This window comes from Otolemur garnettii, unplaced genomic scaffold (genome assembly GCF_000181295.1).
Source record: "Otolemur garnettii isolate 467f Iridium unplaced genomic scaffold, OtoGar3 scaffold00010, whole genome shotgun sequence".
In the NCBI taxonomy this organism is placed as follows: Eukaryota; Metazoa; Chordata; class Mammalia; order Primates; family Galagidae; genus Otolemur; species Otolemur garnettii.
Window position 1 is genome coordinate 16,919,543 of NW_003852405.1, and position 24,402 is coordinate 16,943,944.

A 24,402-nucleotide genomic window follows, 5' to 3' on the forward strand; every position below is an offset into this window, starting at 1 on the left:
GCTTTAGAGTCAAAGTCAAAAAGTTAAGTTGACTTTGATGTAAATAGGTAGTAGTGTCAAAAACAAAAAAGATTAACTATAGAAATAAAGAGTTAGAGCTCTGATCAAGCCTTGGCTAAAAGATTGACCTGCTTTTGTACTACCAGTTTATGTATACCAACAAAATTCCTTAATATTTAAGTCAATTCAGGAGGAGGGAGTAGTTCATGCCTGTAATCCCAGCACTTGGGGAGGCTGAAGAAGGAGGATTGCTTGAGGTCAGGAGTTCAAGATCAGACTAGGCAACATACTGAGAATCTGTCTCTAAAATCTGAGTATGGTGTATCCACCTATAGTCCCAGGTACTTAGGAGCCTGAGGCAGGAGGATCATCTGAGCCTGGGAGTTGGAGGATGCAGTGAGCTATGATCCTGTCACTGCATTCTGGCTTGGGTAACAGAACGAGACTTTGTCTCAAAAAAAAGAAAAATTGGTAATTTCTATTTCAAATCTCTCTAGTCCCTATCTATAGGTCCCAATTAGTGTCTAAAGAACTGAGGAGACAAAGTAAAACTAAATTGCTATCTTTGTTAACTGCCTCAAGCTTACAAAATCCTGTATGCAACTATTATAGGAACTTATATTTAAGTTTCTACCACTCACCAATCCCTTGATGGATTTTTCTGGCTAAATCACACTCTTTGAAGTTGAGGCTAGAAGAAGAGAGCAAGGAACATCCAGGGAAAGGAGTCAAGACAAAACACTGTCAAGGATGCGTGAGTCAAAGCTCAAATTTTGAAATTTTATGTCCCTACACAGCCCAATGTGCCTATGTTTTTTCAGTTCAATAAGGACTAGAAAAATAGAAAAGTTGTATGTATAGAACTACATTCCCTTCTCTGCTTGGGGTCAGATATTATTTAGAAAGTAGAAAAAGCATATATGGGAAGTGAAATAAATTTTAAGATAACTCAATTTTCTAATTCTAAGTTCATAGGTGGTGACAGTGGCATTTAAGGGGGAGGCTGGGTGCAGTGGCTCTTGCCTGTACTCCTAGCACTCTGAGAAGCCGAGGCTGAGGCAGGTGGATTGCCTGAGCTCAGGAGTTGGAGACCAGCCTGAGCAAGGGCAAGACCTGTTCTCTATGAAAAACAGAAAAAAAAATTAGCTGGGTATTGTGGCAGCTGCCTGTAGTCCCAGCTACTCATAAGGCTAAGGCAAGAGGATCGCTTGAAACCAGGAGTTTGAGGTTGCTGTGAGCTATGAAGCCAGGGCACTTTACCCAGGGTGACAGAGGAGACTCTGTCTCAAAAAATAAAAATAAAAAAAAAGAAAGAAAAAATAATTAAGGGGGAAAGATTAACATCTAGGGAATGATAGGGGGAACTTTTCACATGCTGCCATTTATAATGCCTATTTCATGTTTAAATTAAGACATTTAGTATAGTTGTATAACCATGCGTGGGGCCTAAATAGTCTTGAGTTGTAAAAATGAGACTAGAAGTCACAGATGCCAGAATCTCCCAGAAAGAATGTATACAGCACCACTTTCCAACCTTTGATATATCATGAAAGTGGAGAATGATCAGTATATGGCACAGCGGGGTAAGTGGGAAGGCCACTGTGAGAGCTGAAGGGGACAGTTGCTCAATAAGCCTGTGCTTTGGAACATGGTTCAGAAGCTCTGGAGTAGAATAAAAAGAAAAGAGGCTTAAAGATGCAATTCAGAGTATTATTACCATCTAAAGGTAGGTAGATAAGGAGGTACCTATGAGGAACATTCAGAGAGATGGGCTAGTCATAAGGATAATGTCATAGAGGTTGGAGAAGTGTGTTAAGGGTCTAACGTTCCGAAAAACGTTTTTATGTGAATGAATGATCCTCTCACACCTCAAAACACTACAAAACTCATCTTTCCTCAAAAACCTGTTCATCATCTCTGTTCCAGGTCTGTCAGGCTGGCACTAGTATGTACCCAGGAACCTCTGAGCCACCAAAGTTCATATCCCTTTGTTACTAAGCTGTCATGTGTTCACAATCGACAGAACTGCTCATTCCGCTCTTGTAATTTGTTTTTAACTTCCCCCTTTCTTTCTTTCTTTGTATAACTTTACTGCAGTTTTTTTCTCTACTGTTCTAACAGCCCAATTGGTCTCCTTCTCTGGTCTCAGTGACCCTTGTCCTCAACTGGCCTACGTGACATTGGCAGACTGATTACCTTGGAGCACACCCTTTGCTCAAAAACTTTCATTGGCTCCCCACTGACTATACAGTTATCATTAAGTCCAAAGTGTCTAAATTTCAAGGTTTACATGATCAGACCTGGTCTACCTTTCTAAATGGTTTCTGTTTATCAAGCCAAGCTTTAATCACATTGAATTATTAGTTGCCTAAATACCTTCACATTCATGTGGTTTCCTCCATCTAAAGGCCTTTCAATCCTAGAAATACATACAGAAGTCTTATTTTTTTTCTCTGATACTCAGTTCAAATGATACTTATTCTGTAAAACATGCATACTCAGTTCAAATGATACTTATTCTGTAAAACACGCCAAAGAGATCAAGTCTTTCTGCCTTACTCCTCTCCTTAAATAAAACTTCTGCTTCTTTTAGACTTTAGGGAATATTTTTTACTTTAGGTACTCTTTCTTTATTTCTCCTGAGAGAGAAAATTACTTGATTTACTTTTTTATTTTCCATTGTGAATTCATGTTGAGGTAACAGCATAAATATTTTGGGTTTTTGTAAGAAAAACACAATATAATTCAGTGATTTTTATGAGAAAGGGTAAGTTATAAGGCTATGGTTAGTAATCTTTTTTGACTTAAATCTTCAACTTACAAGCTAAAAAATTAAATATCTTCTATTTCATGTGGACATTATTGGGGGGATGATGAAAACCACTAACACAAATTTCAATTACATAAGGCATTTGTATACTCTAATGTTTTGTCTATTTTTCCAAAAAGAAGAGAACTTCAACATAAAAATTTATCACTTTAATCACTTTTTTTTTTTTTTTTTGCAGTTTTTGGTTGAGGCTGGGTTAGAACCCACCACTTCCAGCATATGGGGCCAGTGCCCTCCTCCTTGAGCCACAGGCGCTGCCCACTTTCATCATTTAAGTTTAAGGTAAGGGCCAGGTGTGGTGGCTCATGCCTGTAATCCTAGCAGTCTGGGAGACCAAGGCAAGTGGACTACTTGAGCTCAGGAGTTCAAGACCAGCTTGAGCAAGAGCAAGACCCCATCTCTACTAAAAAAAAAATGTAAGGTGACGCCTGTAGCTCAAGCGGCTAAGGCGCCAGCCACATACACCAGAGCTGGCAGTTTTGAATCCGGCCCGGGCCTGCCAAACAATGACAACTACAACCAAAAAATAGCCAGGCGTTGTGGTGGGCATCTATAGTCCTCAGGAGGCTGATGCAAGAGAATCAATCGCTTAAGCCCAGGAACTGGAGGTTGCTATGAGCTGTGATGCCATAGCACTCTACCCAGGGCAATAGCTTGAGGATCTGTCTAAAAAAAAAAAAAGTAAAAATAGCTGGGTGTCATGGCAGGCCACTGTAGTCCTGCCACTTGGGAGGCTGAGGGAAGAGGATTGCTTGAGACCAAAAGACTAAGGTTGGCATGAAATATGATACCATGGCACTCTACCCAGGGCGACAAGAGTGAGACTGTCTCAAAAAATAAGTAAATAAGTAAAAAATAAAGAAATAAATGTAAAGTGAGGATTAACCAAAAAGTTATTTCCACTGAGATTAAACTTCAGAAAAGAAAACAATTTTATGCATTTTATGGCTTAATATATTTACAATTTCCCTTGGGCATAGTGCCACCTACAGTTGGCAAGTGCAAAGTACTCTGGTTCTGAAAAACTTGCTAACTCCAGTAGAATAGCGCTCTAGCATCTAAATCTTCTCTGTATACACTAGGATGCTTACAGCATCATATAAACAGAATCTGAAGAAATGTTACCTAACTAGTCCTCAGTGAAGATCAAGGTATTAAATCCTGACTTTTGAGCTGTGCGTAAATCCCGACTTTTGAGCTGTGCGAAATGGTTCATACCTGAAATCCCAGCATTCTGGGAGGCCGAGGTGGGTAGATTGCCTGAGACCAGCTTGAACAAGAGCAAGATCCCTTCTCTAAAAAATAGCTGGGTGTTGTGGTAGGTGCCTGTAGTCCCGGTTACTTGGGAGGCGGAGGCAAGAGAATCACTTGAACCCAAGAGTTTGAGGTTGCTGTGAGCTGTGACAGTACGGCACTCTACTGAGGGTGACAGTGAAACTCTGTCTCAGAAAAAAAAAAAAATCCTGACTTTCATAGAGAAGATGTTTTCTTAAAATAGGAATAAAAGAACACCTTCCCTGCATTCTTACCATTATTTTTCATTGTCATTATTCCTTTTCAAGGGCAAAGCTATCCCTACCATTCTTCTACAAACATTCTCTAGTGAAAACAGCAACTTTTCCTTACTTTGGCCTTTTCTAAATAATCTTCAAACATGTTCAAATCTCTCCAACTCAAAAACTCAACAACCTCTCTGGTGCCACCAAAAAAAAAAAAAAAAAAAGGGAAAAAAGACCCTAGCTTCCTCTTAGAGCCATAGCTATCTTGCTCCAACAAATTTCGTAAATGATTTACATTGACTACACTTAGGTTCCATTACTTACCAACTTAAAACAATTTGGCCTCGGCCTCAATCATAATATTTCCAAAAAAATAGGTTTGCAAAAGCTGAACTTCTGACTTTGCCAGCTAATCCCCTCTCTTCATTTCTCATCTTAGTTGAAAGCTCTGTAGTATGTGATACTCTGAATGATTTCCTTTTTAAAAGCATATCTTCCTGGGCTTCCGTTATGCCATTTTCTCTTTTCCTCCTATCTTTCTTTACCTCTTCTTTTAACTTGCTGATTTCTTCTACTTTTATTGAAGAGGTTTTGTTTCCTGGAGTTTTGCACCTAAGATGTCCTCTTCCTGCTCTGCACATTTTCATGGCTGTCATTTATTCATCTCATGTCTTCAGTAGCTTCTACATACTGATAATTGCTAAATCACAATTCCCGTTATAGTCTGTTAGTTCCAAAGACATATGTCTAGTTTTATATTTCTAGTTAGACTTTTTTTAGTGCCTTTAATCTGTCCAAAATAAGCCATGCTTCCTATTTTCAATCCAAGTATTTTAGGTAACCCCCAAGTTTGTACATAATACCTAATGTATCTGCATCCTTTCTATACTTACTGCATTAGTTTGGGTCATGATAGTTTCTTTTCTAGGCTGTAGCACTCCCTTCCTTGGTCCTAACTATAGTAGGGTATCCCTTAACCCATCCTCTATGTAATAAGTAGCATTCTTTTTCTAATATTAAAATCTGATTTTTCTATGCACCTTATGAAGCTCCTTGTTGTATATATAATAAAAGGTCCAAATATGGCACTAGCATTCAAGGTAATTCATCACCTCTTATCTACCATATCTTCAGCTATTCTCAAAGGACTGTGAAAATCTATATCTAGAAAAGGATGGATATAAATACAGTAGAACCTCCACCTCCCTGCAATGACCACCTCAAGCTGCCATAATGTTCATAGATTGGACACGTATCAGTACAGCAGGCCTAGCTCCTTCTGTTGACCAGCTCTGTATGTTGACCAGGTTGTTACGATCCTCTAGGTGTCAACTTCAGTGGTTCATTCTCCTGTGGCCCATACTGTGGACATTTTATTCTCTTCCTGAAACACCCTCCAGTGTGGACTGAAGACATTGTGTCTCTCAATCTCCATTCCCTTCCCCACAATGAAGAGATACAACTTGAGTTAAAGACAAAATGGAATACCCAAACAGAGAATGGTAGGGAGATTTTATGCTGGAAGCAACAAAGGAGCACCAAAACGCCTCTCTGTTCCTCCTAATCTGTGTTGCAGTAAAACAGGTTAGAAATTTCTTTGCTGAGAAGATAACTCTGCCCTTGAGAGGCTAAGAGAAACCAGGGAAGGAGATATGGACAAGGAATAGTCACCTGCCTCTAAGCGAGTCCTAAATACACTGTCTCAAGGCTTAGTCTCTCCCTAGCTCATCAGCATCACAGAAGTATCATTTGTGCCATGTATGCCCCCACTACTAGGAAAACCAAATTGAGACAGGTAATACCATCACTTCTGACAGGGCAAACAGACAAAATATCTATAAAGTCAAATGAACCCCAAAATATTAAAGTTCAACCAGTTTGAGGAGATGTTTTTGGTAAATAGGAAACACCACTAGGGAAGTATTTTTAGCTGAAGTTTCCTTAATGATAAACTATTTCTGACATATATAACTTCATTTCTTCACCTATACAATCCCTAAATATCTTTTCCTTATTCCATCCTACCTTTCTAACCCACATAGATGTAATGGTAGTTAGAGCAGAGTTTCCCAAGTTTTCTCAGATTTTAGGAGTAGGCACTCTGACAAGTAACAGATTTTCCTGGTTTTTAATATATATAGCTCATGTGCCAAAATATACAATTTATGTAGAAATAAATTACATACATAATTTTCTTTCTTTCAAATGTAAGGAGTATAAAGCAGATAATTTCTAATAATATGTTTCAGTGACTATTTCTAACATGGAATTTACTAGTTACTATATATGTTTGATATTTCCCAAGTATTTAATATTTAAGATAACTACAGAATTTTCTTAGACATAGAGGTTTAGAAGTTTATAAAGTTGTTTACTTAGTAATTTCTTACTGGAGAGAGGCAGAATTTGTAAAGGCGAAGCATTTTTCACAGTCTGTACATGTTCTAATTCTTGATAATTAAACGCCGACTGGGGGTGATTTGGTAGTATTACACAGGAGTGTGCGGTAGTTTTAGCTGAGATTGTGTCTTGCACAGAATACTGCACCTGCTAAGACAAAGTCAAATAAAGTTTTCATTCAGAGTTTTAACGACACAAGAAGTATAACTAAGAAAACAAACACAAGAGGCAAGAATGTACTTAAATACTACCTTTGAATACTATTTTATTAATGTCATAAACACCCACGAGGTATAATTATTCAGGAAACTGAGGTTTAAGAAGATTAAATAGTTTAGTCGGCATGTAGTGTATGATAAGAAGTAGAGTTAGTTATCAATACAAGTGATAGATTCACATAGATTTATAGATTACATATATGTTATTAAACAGTGCTACCCATTTTTAAAAGCTTTCTGGGGTTGCTAAAAATAAAAACTAAGCTTTCATATCAAATCTAGAGATACTTTCATAGTTTGCAAGCATGATGATTGCGTTTTCACATGGCCATGTGAGATGTGCCTCCTCAAACCTTGTTATGACATTGGCACATTACCTGTCTGATGTGGAAAAAAATACACACACCTGCCCACACACACTTAGGGACCAATCACTTCTTTGCCTCCTTTTTCTTCAATGAATTATAGACATAAGGGGAGAAATTTAATATTACATGGAGGTGATCCACAAGACTATCAATAAGTTCTGAATAAATTCTGAATACAACAAATATTATAGGAATGTTTATAATAATAATAATATAGACCCAAGCTCAAAGCTTAAAGTCAAATGCTTAGGTTTCAACCAGCAAATAAAATCGCTTTCTGAACTACAGAAATATATGCATTCATTATGCATTAACTTTAGATTAATATGTACCAACTTTTATTATAAATGGGCATTTTATTCCTTAGTGAGTGAAAAATTTTGGCCACAGACAGACCACAAAGGTGGCATTCTACATGCCAAATATGGAGAATGCTTCCAAAGTTCTTTCATAACTTTACATAATTTGATTCCCCATATACCTTTGGCAAGACAGACCTTTCTTCCTATTTAGAAGGAACAGGAAAAAGTTTGAGAGCTCACTTCTGCCTACCAAATTAAATAGTAACACTTCACTGAGGTGTCCACTGCTGTCTCTGTTATTAATATATACCTCAAATCATCTAATCCCTATAAACATTCTCAGCTTCCACAGACCTCTGAATATAACTTCTGTACTTTTTCTGCCTCTCTTCATGCTATTACCTATTTGAAAAAATAACCCTCTAAACCAGCAGTTCTGAAACTGTGGGTCGCGACACTTTGGGGTTCGAACGACCCTTTCACAGGGGTTGCCTAAGACCATCCTGCATATCAGATATTTACATTATGATTCATAACAGTAGCAAAATTACAGTTATGATGTAGCAACAAAAATAATTTTATGGTTGGAGGTCACCACAACATAAGGAACGTATATTAAAGGGTCGCGGCATTAGGAAGGTTGAGAACCACTGCCCTAATCTCTATACTAACCATTTCTTTCCCTGTTCTTTTTTTTTGAGACAGAGTCTCAAGCTGTAGCCCTCAATAGAGGCCTCACAGTTCACAGCAACCTCCAACTTTTGGGCTTAAGCGATTTTCTTGCCTCAGCCGCCCAAGTAGCTGGGATTACAGGTGCCCTCCACAATGTCCAGCTATTTTTCAGTTGTAGTTGTCGTTGTTGTTGTCGTCGTTGTTTGGCGGCCCAGGCTGTATTTGAACCTGCCAGCTCTGGTGTATGTGGCCGGAGCCCTAACCTTTTGAGCTACAGGTGCCGAGCCTCTTCCCCTGTTATTTAAAACTCATTTTATGGCCAGAGGTAGTAAGAAATTCGTGCCTATAATCCTAGCACTTTGGGAGGCCAAGATGTAAAGATCGCTTGAGGCCAGGAGTTCAAAACCAGCCTGGGCAACACAGCTAGACCCCATCTCTATAAAAAAATGTAAAATTTAGCTGGGTGTGCTGATGTGTGCCTATAGTTCCAGCTACTTGGGAGGCTGAGGCAGGAGGATGGTTTGAACCAAGGAGTTTGAGGTTGCAGTGAGTTATCATGATACCATTGTATTCTAGCCCAGGCAATAAAGACCTTGTCAAACAAACAAGTAAATAAATAAACTCATTTTAAACATTATCTCATCTGTGAACCTTGTCTCTCCTTCTTCCTTTTTCTAAAAAAATACATTCATACAGATTGGTATAATCTTAAACATATTATTTCTTAACCATGTGATTATATCCTAATTTTATGTGATGATGATAGCCTGAATTAGGAAAATAAAATTTAGAGCTCTTTGAAGATAGTATTATTTGCTATATTTCCCTACTGTAGTGTTTAATAATTTAATATATTTCCATAGTTTTGTTTGTTTTCTGTTTTTGAAACAGAGCCCACTCTGTCACCAGGGATAGAGTGCCATGGCCTCAGCCTAGCTCCTGGCAACTTCAAACTCCTGGGTTCAAGCCATATTACTGCTTTAGCCGCCTGAGTAGCTGGGACTACAAGCGCCGGCCACCACACCAAGCTAATTTTTCTATTTTTAGCAAAGATAGGGTCTCGATTTGCTCAGGCTGGTCTTAAACTCCTGACCTTAAACAATCTTCCTGCCTCAGCCAGCCAGAGTGCTAGGATTACAGGCATGAGCCACTGTGCCTGGCTTGTTTATTATTTTATTTTTCTGTGCAAGTCACACGAATGTATTTCCTTATTTGGAATGGGTACAAAGGAATAAATTTTAGATGAGGATGACAGCCTGAATTAGGAAAAAAAAAATAAAATTACTTCAATCCTTTTTCAAAGCATGTCAACTACTAGCCAAATTTGAAATTGCTAAAATTGATAGCTGGCAATTATAACCTTTATCTATAGAAATCCTAGGTTACCATTCTCCTACTACTTTTTTTTGATAAATTTCCCTTTTCTGTACAAACAGTTCTGTGTATACTCTCAGGATATCAAGATTCTGTATTCAGATTGTCAGTGATAAGCTGAAGTTTCTAGAATTTGTATCTATTTGATTTTTCCTTTTTTTTTTTTGAGACAGAGTCTCACTTTGTCACCCTGGCGTTGAGTGCTATGGCATCATAGCTCAGAGCAACCTCAAACTCTGGGACTCAAGCAATTCTTTTGCCTCCACCTCCCAAGTAGCTTGGACTATAGGCACCCACCACAATGCCTCACTATTTTTAGAGACAGAGTCTCAATCTTGCTCAGGGTGGTCTCGAACCTGTGAGCTCAGGCAATCTACCTGCCTTGGCCTCACAGAGTGCTGGGATTACAGGTGTGAGCCACTGTGCCCAGCCCTATTTGACTTATTTAATTAGAAAAATGAAACCAAATAGGGCAGTGCCCTTTGCTCAGTGGGTAGGGCGCCAGCCACCTAAACCCAGGCTGGCAGGTTTGAACCTGGCCCCAGCCAGCTAAAACAACAATGATAACAACAACAACAACAAATAGCCAGGCATGGCTTGGTGCCTGTAGCTCAGTGGCTAGGGCAACAGCCACATACACCAGAGCTGGTGGGTTTGAATCCAGCCTGGGCCTACCAAACAACAATAACAACTACAACCAAAAAATATCCAGGTGTGTGGTGGGTGCCTGTAGTCCCAGCTACTTGGGAGGCTGAGGCAGGAGAATTACTTAAGCCCAAGAGTTTGTGGTTGCTGTGAGCTGTGACACCATAGCACTCTACCCAGGGTAACAGCTTGAGACTCTGTCTCAAAATAAATAAATAAATAAAACCAAATATGTAGTTTTTCTGTTCTATCCTCTTTAGGAAGAAATCCTTGAACATTTAGTCAATAAGCTATTAAAAAAAAAAAGATATGGGCAGCGCCTGTGGTTCAGTGAGTAGGGCGCTGGCCCCATATACCGAGGGTGGTAGGTTCAAACACAGCCCTGGCCAAAGTACAACAAAAAAATAGCCGGGCGTTGTGGCAGGCGCCTGTAGTCCCAGCTACTCGGGAGGCTGAGGCAAGAGATTCACCTAAGCCCAAGAGCTGGATGTTGCTATGAGTTCTGACACACCATAGCTCTACCAAGGGTGACAAAGTAAGACTCTGTCTCTAAAAAAAAAATAAATAAATAACTTTTTCATTTAAACAAAATAAAAAACAAGTTCAAGGAAAGCCACTTCTAATTGATGAGTTATAACATCCATATTTTTTAAATTTGAAGGTACAAATAGAGAATTAATTTACCTTTACATTTTCTTTAGAAGGAGAATCATTCTGTTTTACTCCAGTAAATTTAGGGAACATTTCTGCAAATGCATATAAATAAAAAATTCAATATGTATATTAGCTTAAAAAACTACCAGTTATAATTTTTCCAGATTAGAAATAAAGTGGTGATTTAAAGAGAATGGCTTTAATATGAACCTCTTATATCAAGAAATTCTGGTATCTTACAGTCACAGACTTTTGCCCCCTTTGAATTAGCCAAAATTTCTAAAGGGGTACCTACTTTTCAGATATTTCCTTGTTCCATAATGGAATAAATACCCACTCACAAATTTCAGTTCAAATTATGTTTAGGCAAAAAGGAATAGTGTGTTACTTCATAGTAAAGAGTTTGAATAAGTGACAGTTTAAAAACTATTAAATAATAAATTACAACAGAGGTATAAAGTTTCTAACATGCAGCTCTGATGGTACTGAAATTTTTATCGTAACAATAAATATAGCCATTAGAGGCTTAACTGAAATACTTAAGAAACTACTATAAGAGAAAGGAATGTCATTTTTCTGAGAGGACACAGTATTTTATTAAAGGTGAAGCTATTTTATTTCTGTGGTCAGGTCTGTTATCTTGCTAACCACTAAAATAAACATCCCACCTAATTACTTATAAGCTATTTGGCAGCCTCAACTATATAGCAACCAATGGATTTTATAGTATCTCCTTTACCTTTAGAAATATCATATTGTGCATCTGACACTGACAGGAGAAGTAGATATAAAGACAAGTCTCTGTCAGGGTGCTAATATGTTTCTCTTCTTTATCCTACAATTGACTCCAGTGTTATCCTTCCCAATCATAACCCTACCTCAGTGTGGTAAAGAACCAAACTGGTTGTTACTGCCTTGATCCATCTCTCCAAGCCAGCTTTCACGAACCACTTGAGTGTTCTTTTTTTCAGGCTCCAGGGCACCAAGGCTGGTCAACACCAAATATTATTGAAACTTAAAACATTCTAATTTTAATAATTACCTTCTGCTTCCTGAAATGCCATCAGTTTCCACTGGATGTGTTACTGTTCTTTCCTCTCCTAAAATGTTTGATGCTGGACATTGTTAAAATTGCTAAATGCCACTCAATGACATGCTTTAATTTAAAGAATTCACGTATTTAAAATGACATGAACCATCTTAATGTCACTTAACTAAGTATTATTTAAGTGTTGGGGGTTAGGTGGACGAGGAAGAGAAGGAGATAGACTGAAAGATTGAAGATAGAGATCCAGGAAGCCTTCACATTCAAGGGAGAAATTAATAGTTTCAGCTTTGAACAAAAAAACAAACAGAAATAGACTTCATTAATATGATCATATAATATATGCACAAATACATTACAATTATTCAAATATACACCTAAATGACATTATCCTAAAGTATAAACTTTTAAGCATAATAAAAATGATATACCGCATTGGTGTTCTACTAAAAAAAAAAATTAAAGTATATCACCTTAGTTTTCGGATATGTAACACTAAAGCTCAGAATTATGATAAAAATTAATACCTCAAAATATGAAAATAATAGCAAAAGGCATCAAAAAATTTTAATTAAAAATCAAAACCACCTTAAATATATATAGTATATATCTTGTAAGTTTTATAGATTATGCACAGATGAATGATAACCTATTACTCTGCATTTTGCTTCTTATAATCTTCTGTCATCTATTTTACGAGAGCATAAGAAACTAAGACTGCATGTATCTGTTTGAGTTCCTGGCCTTTAGAATAAAAAGGCAAACATACATATTTTGACTAGTGAAGAATCTCTATAGACCTAGCAAACATCAATTAAATTGAGAGTAACAATAATATATACATTGTGAACTAATTTCTCTGAGAGACTGTGATAACATGCATACCTACCTTAAGAAGAATGGATAATATATATATAAATCACTAAACAAATGCATATTAACACATACACATATATGTGCTAAGTTAACGATGATATGCTCTAATTCAGATCTCAAAAAAAAACTCTATATAAAACTTTGATTACAAAGTTCTTATTTTAAACTATATCAAAAATTTTTAACCATAAAATTTTAAAAAGAGATCTAATTACAGAGTTCATAGAAATTTAATTAAATGGTTTATTTAATAACTATCAAAGCACTGCAATAGATGTTCCAGGAATACCAAATATTATCACTAAGCCAATGTGGACTAAAATTTGAAAAGTTTAATAGGAACATAATATAATAATCCAAAAACAGAATATGCTACCATATTTAACAGAAGTAATTACCAAAGATTCTGAAATTAGGCTTTGTGCCTGTCGCATAGTGGTTAAGGCGCCAGCCACAAACACCTTGAGGCCAGTGGGTTTGAACCCAGCCCGGGCCAAAAAATAGCCAGGCGTTGTGGCAGGCACCTGCAGTCCCAGCTGCTTGGGAGGCTGAGGCAAGAGAATTGCTTAAGCCCAAGAGTTGGAGGTTGCTGTGAGCTGTGATGCCACAGCATTCTACTGAGGGCAACATAGTGAGACTCTGTCTCAAAGAGAGATTCTGAAATTAGAAAGACATATCCCATTTTCGTTATAGAAGACAAAGTATAGAAATGTGATTAAAATCACTACCTGGTTCTGCTTCCTTATTTTATAGAAAAGCAAGACAGAGATAATAAATTATTTTCCCAAGCTGATCATTCAAACCATGTTTTGTTGATAAAAAGCAAGCAATTTGGTTTTGAACAAAAAATATGTACTCCCTTTAAAGAAGGTTTTAGCAATTTTCACTGACATGTTTTTATAGCTCTTTTAATATTAAAAACAAACCAATTACAGACTAACTGGTCCTTTCACTAAGGGCATTTCAAATAGTTAGAAATTGGAAACAAAAACAACCCCCCCCCCAAAATTCTAGACCAATTGTTCTCAAATATGATAGCACATCAGAATTAACTGGGATATCTTTAACACCTCATGTATCCGGCTCCACTCCCCCATTTAATGCAGACTTATTGAGACAGAGTATTTTGAAAGTTTCACAGGTAATTTTAAGGTATTGCCTAAATAAGAATCTCTATTCTAGACAGCCTGTTTATTCAGGAAGACACAGCTTGAACTGAAAATTTTAAAATGCATGGGACTAGACAGATAAAATTCAAGGACCCAAACTGTAAAAAACCTCCCATATATTAAAGTCCATACTTGAGCCTTGAGTCTTAGAAATCGTGAGAAATTCTGGAAGAAAGAAAAATCCTATTTTTGTCACTTCTACAGGAGACCTAAGTCGTAGTACTTAAAACTCAGGCTGGGAGCAGTATCTCTTGCCTGTAATCCTAATACTTTGGGAGGCCAAAGCAGGAGGATCCATGAGCTCACGAGTTCAAGACCAGCCTAATAAGCAAGAGTGAGAGTCTGTCTCTACTAAAAATAGAAAAATTAGGCATTGTGGCAGGCACTGTAGTCCCCAGGTACTCAGGAGGCTGAGGCAGAATTGCTTGAGTCCAGGAGTTTTGAGGTTGGCATGAGCTAGGCTGATGCACTCTAGCCTGGGCAAAACAATGAGACTCTGTCTCAGAAAAAAAAAAAAAAAAAAAGAATTTGCAATGAAGTACTGCTTCTTAGCCCACAAATCTTTCATTTTTATTTTAGGAATTGAGATTTTTAAATACAACTTTCCTTGGAAATCAATGATCTGCCCATGTATTCAATCCTATTTAACAAAGCAGAATTAAGTCTACATTTTCCAAAAGTGCATAAAGTTTTAGAATAATAGAAGATATCTATTTAAGTAATGTGAAATAATAGCCCCCAAACTACTCACAACACATAAATGAGTTTCAGATGTAAGCCCTTAAAACATGTATGACACATAAACAGAATAAACTGTGGTAAAGAGAAACCAACTTATAAAATAACCACAAGAAGAGGTCATTAATATTAAGAAATTTAGGGCAGAGGTTTGATAGAGGGAGGGTAAATGGGGGACCACACCTATAGAGCATATTGCAAGGATACAAGTCAAATCTATCAACCTTAGAACATACATGTCTTAACACAATAATCAAGTAATCAAATGAGGCAAAAGCTATATTAATTAGTTTGATGTAAGCACTCCAAATTGTATTAAAAAACCCAACACACTGTACCTCACATATGCATAAATGTATTCATGATCTATGTGTATATGACTTAAGAAAAGGAAAAAAAAATATTAAGGAATTTAGAAAAAGTAATTAGAGCTCTGTCCCTGATAATTGAAATTCTAGGAGACTGTGACTTGGTTAAGAATATTGCACAGTAGTTCATACCTGTAATCTCAGCACTTTGGGAGGCTTGTTTAATGCCAGGAATTCAAGACCAGCCTGGGCAATATATCAAGACCCTGTCTCTACCAAAACTAATTTTTAAAAAGTTAGCCAGGCATGGTGGTCTATGCTAGAGTCCTGCTACTCTAGAGACTGAGGCAGGAGGATTGCTTGAGCCCAAGAGTTTGAGGATGCTATGAGCTAAGTTAGTGCCACAGCACGCCAGCCTGGGCAACAGAAGGAGGGAGATATTGTCTAATAAAAAAAAGAAAGAAATGAAAGAGAAGGAAGGAAAGGAGGAAAGAAAGAAAGAAAAGGGGTAGGGACACGGCAGGACAGAGCAGGGCAGGGAAAAGAAGGGAAGGAAGGAAATTGCATATAGCAAATCCAGGAAGACAGGTATTAAAAACTAAATTAAGAAAAAACATCACTAAAGATCAATATACTTCTATCAGCAGAGAACTTATCATAGAAGCTTTCATTAAAGTTTCCTCTACAAAAATTTTGAGGAAATAAACTTATATTATCTCTTATCTTAAATAATCAAAAGTCTATTAACCAGAGTCCTAAGAGTCACAATATTCAAATTAGTTCTGAGCCATAATTAATTTTGAAGCTATAAAAATATTACATATTTTAAGCTAATTTTTACTGATACACTGGATAAGTTCTTGCTGATACGAGTAATTTGTACAAAATTAGATTTTCTTAGTAAATCGCCCCATTCCCCCCCAAAAAACTTTGACAAATTATTTGTCATCTGTTCCCTGAAAATGTCATGTACATAAGTCAGCACAGTAGGTACATCATCATTTTTAACACTGCTGTTATTATTGACATGCTCTGACTTGCTTATTTTTCACAATTTACAGTACATCTATTTCTTTATGATTTTTGTTACTGTTGTTCCCAGGAAAGTAAAAAGTATTCTCAGCTTACACACTAGAAATGAAGAGTCTTCATGTATTTTAATGGATACAATTGAAGTTGACATTTAGGACAGAAGGTCCTATTACTTCATTTACCCATTATATTAAGCAAAGATATAATTGTTTTTCTCCCCTTACGGTAGGATTTGCACTTAACAATTTATAACAAACATTTTTCCAACAAAGAACAGAACATGGTTTGAATGTTCATAAAACAACTAAAATTTCAAAGGTAAATGACAACCCACACTGTCAAGTTACAAGACAAATTGACCTGAGTGGCACAAACTGCATACTACCCGTAATGTAGCTTCACATAGAAAAAATTGCTACTCTGATTTTAACACTATAGTTTTTAAGCAACTCCTTTAAATTAAAAAAAGATGACATTAAACAAGAATGTCAGTCGTAAAATAAAAACTGAGCACAGCAGTGTTTTAGGATTAGATTTCTGACGCTGAGTTACTCTGCCAGAAACTCAGGACAACATAGAATATACATTGCACCATTTGAAGAATACAAACTGATAATAAATATTCTTTCTTTCAAAATATATATGGGAATATTCTATCAGAAACTGATAATTCATATTAAACTACTTTACTGAAAAAGTCTATATAAGCACTTTTTCTCTAATACTCAAGGCATTTATTAAAGTTATATAATTCAAGCTAACAATTCCAGTAAGAGTTTTATCCAACAAATAAAAGACAAAGTGCTCTAACTTTGTAGGCCACAAATGCTTTTATTAGGTGATATTACAAATGCTAATTACAATTTAAAATAAAATGCAACTTGGATTGTTTCCAGTCTTGTTTTATGTTTAGAAGTCAAATATAAGGAAATACTATGTAATCAGAGCCCTAAATTAATTTTTAAATTTTCTAGTATGACAAATGGCAACAAAAGAAAAAATTCTCTTTATTCTTACAAAAATGTTTATCACTAAATACTTTATGAAATGTAGAACAAAATGCAGCAATCAACACTATATAAATGCAAGCTAAACAAAACTGAGAGTAAAACAGAATGTACTTACTACAAGCTAACAGCCCTTACTACCAGACTAAGAAACGGGAATGTTCTTAGGAATAGTAAGAATTCCTGATGACACAACATTCTGTCTGGGATGCTTTTGTAAAGGGAGAACTAAATTTCACACACAAAAAAATCTCATTTAAAATAAAGCCAAATTTAGTCACAAAAGTGCTCTGTTCTGAATTGCCTTTTGGTCAATAAAGATGGAACACCATCAGGTCAGTATTCATGTGGCAGTGATTACTCGTCAACTATAACCTTGCAGGACAAAGCACAGAAAAACCCACGAGTGACCTAAGCTTGATACAATGGATAGATATATGAGAGACAACATGGTACTTTAGCATAACTGCTAACCTGAGTTTGAAGTACATTCTTCTACAGATGGAAAATAATATTCTACAGTAACAAAATCAGAGAAGTGAAATAAAATCTGCTTCGGGGATAACTGGTTTCTTAATTCAAAATACATGTTCAGTTCAGAATGTAGCATCACAACAGGACATGCTCTGCAACATTAGAATGAATGATCTGATATGCCATGGAGAGTAAAGTGAAAGGTCCCCCCATATGATCTTTTATTTTATAAAAAGAAGTGAAGATCAGTACTTTATTATCTGACATTTTCTGGTATTAAGATTTGGTATTATTTATCAAGAGACTATCCCACCTTGAGGAAACTTATTTTCAACATTACAAACTTACAAGTCACATATGTGTAGAAGTTTCATTTTATACAGTATCTCTTTTAAGGGAAATAAGATTATCAACATGAAATAAAATAGTAAGTGTGGTATCCAAACCATAGATCTTAGGCATGTAACAAATATTTCTTCAAAATACGTCTCAATATTGCAAGAAAAGAATGTCCCTACCAACAGAGGGACAGCTAACCTGATTCGGAATCGCTGCTGTCTGAAGAGCTTGAGTCGCTGCTGCTGCTGTCAGACCCGGAGGAGCTGCTGTTGCTGCTGCTGCTCTCGCTCAGCCGGGAACCGCAGCCCACCGCTTTGGATGGCTGTGTCTTCTCAGCTACAAAACAGGGAGCATGTTAAAATGCCAGGAGAATGAAATAGTCAAGGGAACATTGAAAAATCGCCACCTACGTTTAGTTTGACGTTTTCTAGAATTTAACTGATTATTGACATCCAGCAACCGTTTTTCCAATTCCTGTTTTTTCTGTGAATGAAGTTCTTCTTTGGACTTCATTGTTTTCTTAGCTGTGTGATTTAGGAGAAACAAAAAAGTGTTGAGTATAATCAGAACCTGACACTAATACCAGACTGATCTCTATGAATTTACCGAAATACATACTGTGAGGTCTTAGTGGTCTTTTCCTTAAACATGCGGCAACGTATTTTTCTAATTCTCTCAGCGTTGATGCTTTCAGGGTTTCAAAGTCAATCTCTATCTCATCAGGGTTGGAATTTCTCAGTGAAGGCTCTCTTGATTGTATTATACGAACTACACGCCCAAGTTTATCACCAGGGAGTTTGTTTATATCCAAACTTAACTGCCTTTTCTCATCATAGTTCATAGGTTTAGCATTATCTTCATCTCCGGGTTTCAGAGCAAAGACCTGCTGTTTCCTCTTCTTTGATTGACTGCAACAAAAATTAAATTTAGTCAAATGTATTTTAGATAATGTTACTATTGTAATAAACTGTCGTAAAAGATACTTACTTGCTTTTGGATTTTTCCTTTGGTTTCGTTTGCTTAAACTTTTTCCTTGGATTTTCATCTTTGTTATTAACCTTTTCTTTTTTCTTTTCCTTTTTAGATTTCTCATTCTTTTTCTTTAGCTTACGGAAAGGTACTTGGGACAGAACCTGTAGCTGTTGATGAACAGCTTTAAGCTGGTAAAGTAAAAATATATTTAAACAGTTATGGCTCTAAATAAAGACACTAGAAAAAAAAAGCATTCTAAAACCAAGAGTATTTTTTTTTTTTTTGAGACAGGGTCTCTCTATGTTGCCCTTGGTAGAGTGCCATGGCATAGCTCATGGCAACCTCTAACTCTTGGGCTTAAGTGATTCTCTTCCCTTAGCCTCCCAAGTAGCTGGGCCTACAGGTGCCCGCCCACCACAACACCTGGCTATTTTCTGTTACAGGTGTCATTGTTGTTTAGCTGGCCCGGGCTAGGTTCGAACCCACCAGTCTGGGTGTATGTGGCCAGCACTCTACCCACTGAGCTATAGGCACTGCCTAAGAGTATCTTTTGTGAAATTCATTTCATATTACATTTCCTTTAGTTTCTTACTTCACAAATTCATTATTTTAAAAAGGTCTATGGGCGGTGCCTATGGCTCAAAGGAGTAGAGCACCGGCCGATATACCAGAGGTGGTGGGTTCAAACCTGGCCCCGGCCAAAAAAACAAAGACAAAACAAAACAAAAAAAGGTCCATAATGAAACTACAAACTTTGCGTGCTCAACACATAAACTTAAATGTGTATCTAAAAACAGACCAAAAATAATTAACATTTTCAGGTGGTCTTAAGGTTTTACTAACTGATCTTTTTTCAGGCTTGAGCTCAGAGCAGGTTAATATTATGTTACATAAGGTGGCAAATGTTAAGATTTCATTCATAAAATAACTCAGATTATGTCATAAATCCTATCAGTGAGAATGAACCATTCAATTATGATTAGGAATATAAATAATAATTTCTTAAAATAAAAGACGTTTACAATATATAGATATTTAAATAGGAAAGACTATTAAACGTCACAAAAGTGCCAATAAGTAAAGTCACAGTTGCCAAATGATCTAAATCTAAATAGCTTTAAATCTACCAAAAGAGCTATATAATGGATCACCAGCTTATGGAAAGAATGTCAAAACACGTTTGATACAATCAACTACCTGCTCCTGAAGTTTTGCAAGACGCTGAACTCGTTCATCTTCAGAATCATCGGAAGAGTTACCTTCCGAGGAAGCTTCACTACTGCTTTCTTTACCAACAGTTTTTGTGGACTCTGTTTTGATGCAACAAACAGACATACTCTCAACAGGTTCATCTGGGATCTTGGCAAAATGCATTTCAAAAACATCCTGAAATGGATAATTAGACTATTAAGTGCTTCTGCATCTTTTATTTACTGACAACTTTTACAACTTTTAGTAAAAAGTACATTTAAATGTTGTATTTTTCCTTTAAGACATATTAGAAGAAATACAGTAAGACTCATGCTTCCCTGTTTGCCAAACTTAGCTCAACTTTTCTCCATTTTTTTTCAAGCAAACTAGACTTCTCAAGTTAAATAAAGGACCTTCTTTCAAGAATCCCATAGTTGTTGCATTATTCAACCATCTCCAAATAGCTCAGCTGTCAAGTCGTTGGACTGTCCCCCAGTGGAACATGGGATCCAGTCAATCCTGTCTCAGAATCTACTGTCCCCTCTTTATTAATATCACCCCAATTTCCTCTATTTGCAGGGCAGCTTTGTTAAAAGATCTGCTACTAAAGGATTTAATAATCCAAAAACCCAATGACTGTTTTAAAAGTATTATTTATGGGTCAGGTGCAATGGCTCACACTTGTAATCCTAGCACTTTGGGATGCCGACATGGGAAGATTGCTTGAGGACAAGAGTTCAAGACCAGCCAGAGCAAGGGTGAGACCTCGGCTCTACTAAAAATAGAGAAATTAGCCATGTATGGTGGTGCACATCTATAGTTAGTCCAACCTACTCAAGAGTCTGAGGCAGGAGGATCACTTGAGCCCAAGAGTTTAGGTTGCAATGAGCTATGATGACGCCATTGCACTCTAGCCAGGTAGAACAAGACTTTGCCTCCAAAAAATAAGTATAATTTATAAACAGTTTTATACAACTTATGGGCATGGTATTATTCTTTATCTCTTGAGTTATGGTACTAATAATTTTAAACTATGTTTGGAAGAGATACATTTTCAGAGCACAAGTATAACTCACTTGAAGCATCTTTGCCATTGTCACAACTTCATGATCTGGAGGATTATATTTGTAGCAATTCATAAACATTAATCTAACATCTGCAGCAAATTCATATGCATCCTTATATTCCTGGTTGTCCATTTTCCCCTAAATTAAAGAAAAACTACAGGATTCATAAACAGTATTAGTTTAGTTTAGTTTTTTTTTTTTTTTGAGACAGAGTCTCACTTTGTTTATCGCCCTCGGTAGAGTGCTATGACATCATAGCTCACAGCAACCTCAACCTCTTCGGCTCAAGCAAATTCTCTTGCCTCAGCCTCCCACATAGATGGACTACAGGTGCCAGCCACAATACCCAGGGGTCTCGCTCTTGCAGGCTGGTCTCAAATCCGTGAACCCAGTCAATCCACCTGCCTTGGCCTCCCAGAGTGCTAGGATTACAGGCATTAGCCATGGCTCCTGGCCCAATATAGTTTAATTCAATAATTATTTGAGCATCTTTAGTATTATCTATGTAATAAAATACAGATCAATACCTAAGAAAAACAGTCACACACCATCCAGATTTCATGTTTTTCAGATTTTAGAAAAAACCAATGAATTCTGACAAGGAAAGAAGAAAGGACATCCCAGGTAAAGAGAGAACAGGAAGAAAAGCAGGAAAACAGTGTTTTCATATAATCCTGATTAGGCAAGTTTGATAGCAAGAAACCAATTAAAATATAAGTCTTTCAACCAATCAACCCTGAACATCTAAATAAGAGATTTATACTGAAATTCTCCTGGCAATGGAAGACATGAAATGCAGAGAAGTGATACAAACATCAGTTCGTTTTTAGATGGCTGCATGTAAAGTAGTTGGAAGTGTGAATGTAGTCTACGTGTATTTCTTTTTATAGAAGCTTCCTAATGGTGAGAAAATCCTATAGACTGCTGAGCGAAATGTATATATTATTGGGCAATTCACAAACAAATAGAAAAGGCCAATGAACAATTGCAACTAGCCAGACCTCACTTTTAATTAAAGAAATGCAAAACAAAAATAGGAAACATAATCAAATCACTGACAATCGAGAATAATTTTAGAGAACTAAATTAAAGTCACCATCTTCTAGTCACTGGAATCCTAACCAGTTTATACAGCCTAACCGTTTTACACATTGCTGCTACAGAAAACATTATAAAAGTAAAATGAGTAAGCTATTTTCGTGTTTAAGCTCTTGGCCTCTTTGTAATGATCGTTCTTGTTGAAGACCTAGATTTCCTTCTACTTTATTGTTCCCCAGTTATTCCTTCATGTTCTTCATGAGTTTCAAGCTGGCCTAAATATAGCATTCTATGTAACTCAAATACTGGGCTAGAGAAATGTAGATGTGTTTAAGTAAAAGAAAATGGAAAGACATATTTTAAATAGGTCCCAATGATTAATTCCAAGTGGTATAAATGGCGATTTTAAATTTCTTCATCTTTTCCTGGACTTTAAAATTTCTTTGCAATGAATTACTTTTATGATCAAGAAGAGAAGTTCCTCTTATTAAGGCAAAATTTACCTTAATAGTTCCAAGATCCATCGGATGTTTGACAATGTCATAGTAGTTATGGAGTCCCAAAGCATTAACATCAACCGGATTGTAAAAGGGCCATGCATAGGAAAAGTGTTTCTTTGCAAGCATTTCTTTAAGAATCTCGCTGCAGTGCCTTAATTGTTCAGTTACTTTAACACTCTTTCCAACATTATATTGTTGTTGAGAATCAGGCAAAACATTCTTCTGTACATTTTCTTTTATTGGTGGCATTCTTGCTGATTGTTTTTCTGTGAGTATTGGAGAAGATTCGCTATTTGCTTTAACCACTGACGTCATAGGAGTTGTCGTATCTGCTTTCCTCTTCACACCCCTAGTAACCTAAAACAAAACAATTCAACAGAAAACCACATTTAAGATAATATTCAGAACAATATTTTTCAAATTATTTTGATCATTACTCTTATCCATTAAAAAAATGGAACAACTGTGGCATCAGAAGTCTTTACATAGTTAGTTTACACATATTGTTTTCAATCTATGAATTAAACAGCAGTAAAGGTTCATTTCCTGTTATAGGCAAAATAAATAATAAAATTTTCTTTCCACACTTCAAGAATGTCTTGAAAACCCTTAAGATGAATGAAAGGTAGAAAATGGTCATGAAAAAAATCATTTCTGGGGCGGCGCCTGTGGCTCAAAGCAGTGGGGCACTGGCCCCATGTGCTGGAGGTGGTGGGTTCAAACCCAGGCCTGGTCAAAAACTGCAAAAAAAAAAAAAAAATTTCTGAATACCTAGGGTATACAATTTTCAAAAGAAAAATAGGTAGGTACACAATTTCCAATTGTTAACACTATCATGATACTAAGACAGCTCAACTTGTACTGAGAATCTAAGAAACCTCTGCAATGTGTCTAACTCCCTATGTCTCTGTTCATAAAACGTATAGAGAGGCAGAAATAGTGTGACTTAAGACTGCTATATGCTAAAGACTCATTTTCATATCAACAACTGAAAAAAAGGTAAATACCGCAACATCCAATTTCATCCATGTTGAAGTATTTCAGAAACCAATGATTTTAAAACAACAACAAACGTACTTGGGCTACAGTTTGTGAGCTAGAGCTGAGTGGAGCTCCTGGTGCTGCGTTTAAAGGAGAAACAGATGCCTCAGTAAACACAGGAGTTGCCTGCTGCTTCAAAACCTTCTCTGTGGCTTTGGGGGATGGTTTTTCTTTGACAGAAGAAACAGCTTCATGTTGTTGAGTGCCTAGTAAAGTATGAACCAGAGTCATCAAATATTTGAGTGAGTATAGCATAAAACACCATTTTCTCTCTCAGTATTCCATTTTAATTCAGCTTTCTAGCACCATAAGCACTTATCCCCTTTTGAAATCATCCCACACACTGTCATGAACAATTAGACCAATTTAGGCTTGGTGCCCGTAGCTCAGTGGTTAGGACGCCAGCTACCTACACCAAGGCAGGTGGGTTCAAACCCGGCCCAGGCATGCTAAACAACAATGACAACTGCAACAAAAAAAATAGCCGGGCATTCTGGCGGGTGCCTGTAGTCCCAGCTACTTGGGAGGCTGAGGCAAGAGAATAGCTTAAGCCCAAGAGTTTGAGGTTGCTGTGAGCTGTGACACCATAGCACCCCACTGACATATTGAGACTCCGTCTCAATAATACAAAAAAAGGGGCTCG

At 36.8% G+C, this 24,402-nt stretch overlaps 1 protein-coding gene and 1 non-coding gene across 2 annotated transcripts in view; one reads left to right on the forward strand and one right to left on the reverse strand.

Moving 5' to 3' along the window:
• The window catches only part of BRDT (bromodomain testis associated), a 74,909-nt gene that overhangs the window by 18,089 nt on the left and 32,418 nt on the right, over positions 1–24,402 (reverse strand). Inside the window, exons 5-14 of the mRNA XM_012801622.1 lie at positions 23,796–23,965; positions 22,722–23,075; positions 21,190–21,318; positions 20,120–20,308; positions 18,938–19,110; positions 18,569–18,858; positions 18,361–18,474; positions 18,149–18,286; positions 10,993–11,054; positions 6,720–6,876 (exon numbers count right to left, since the gene is read on the reverse strand). Of these exons, the coding sequence (XP_012657076.1) occupies positions 6,720–6,876; positions 10,993–11,054; positions 18,149–18,286; positions 18,361–18,474; positions 18,569–18,858; positions 18,938–19,110; positions 20,120–20,308; positions 21,190–21,318; positions 22,722–23,075; positions 23,796–23,965 (1,776 nt within the window). The remainder of the gene's footprint in view (positions 1–6,719; positions 6,877–10,992; positions 11,055–18,148; positions 18,287–18,360; positions 18,475–18,568; positions 18,859–18,937; positions 19,111–20,119; positions 20,309–21,189; positions 21,319–22,721; positions 23,076–23,795; positions 23,966–24,402) is intronic.
• LOC111723329 lies at positions 7,232–7,334 on the forward strand. The gene has a single exon (XR_002771897.1). It is a non-coding gene; the product is annotated as a small nucleolar RNA U13 (small nucleolar RNA).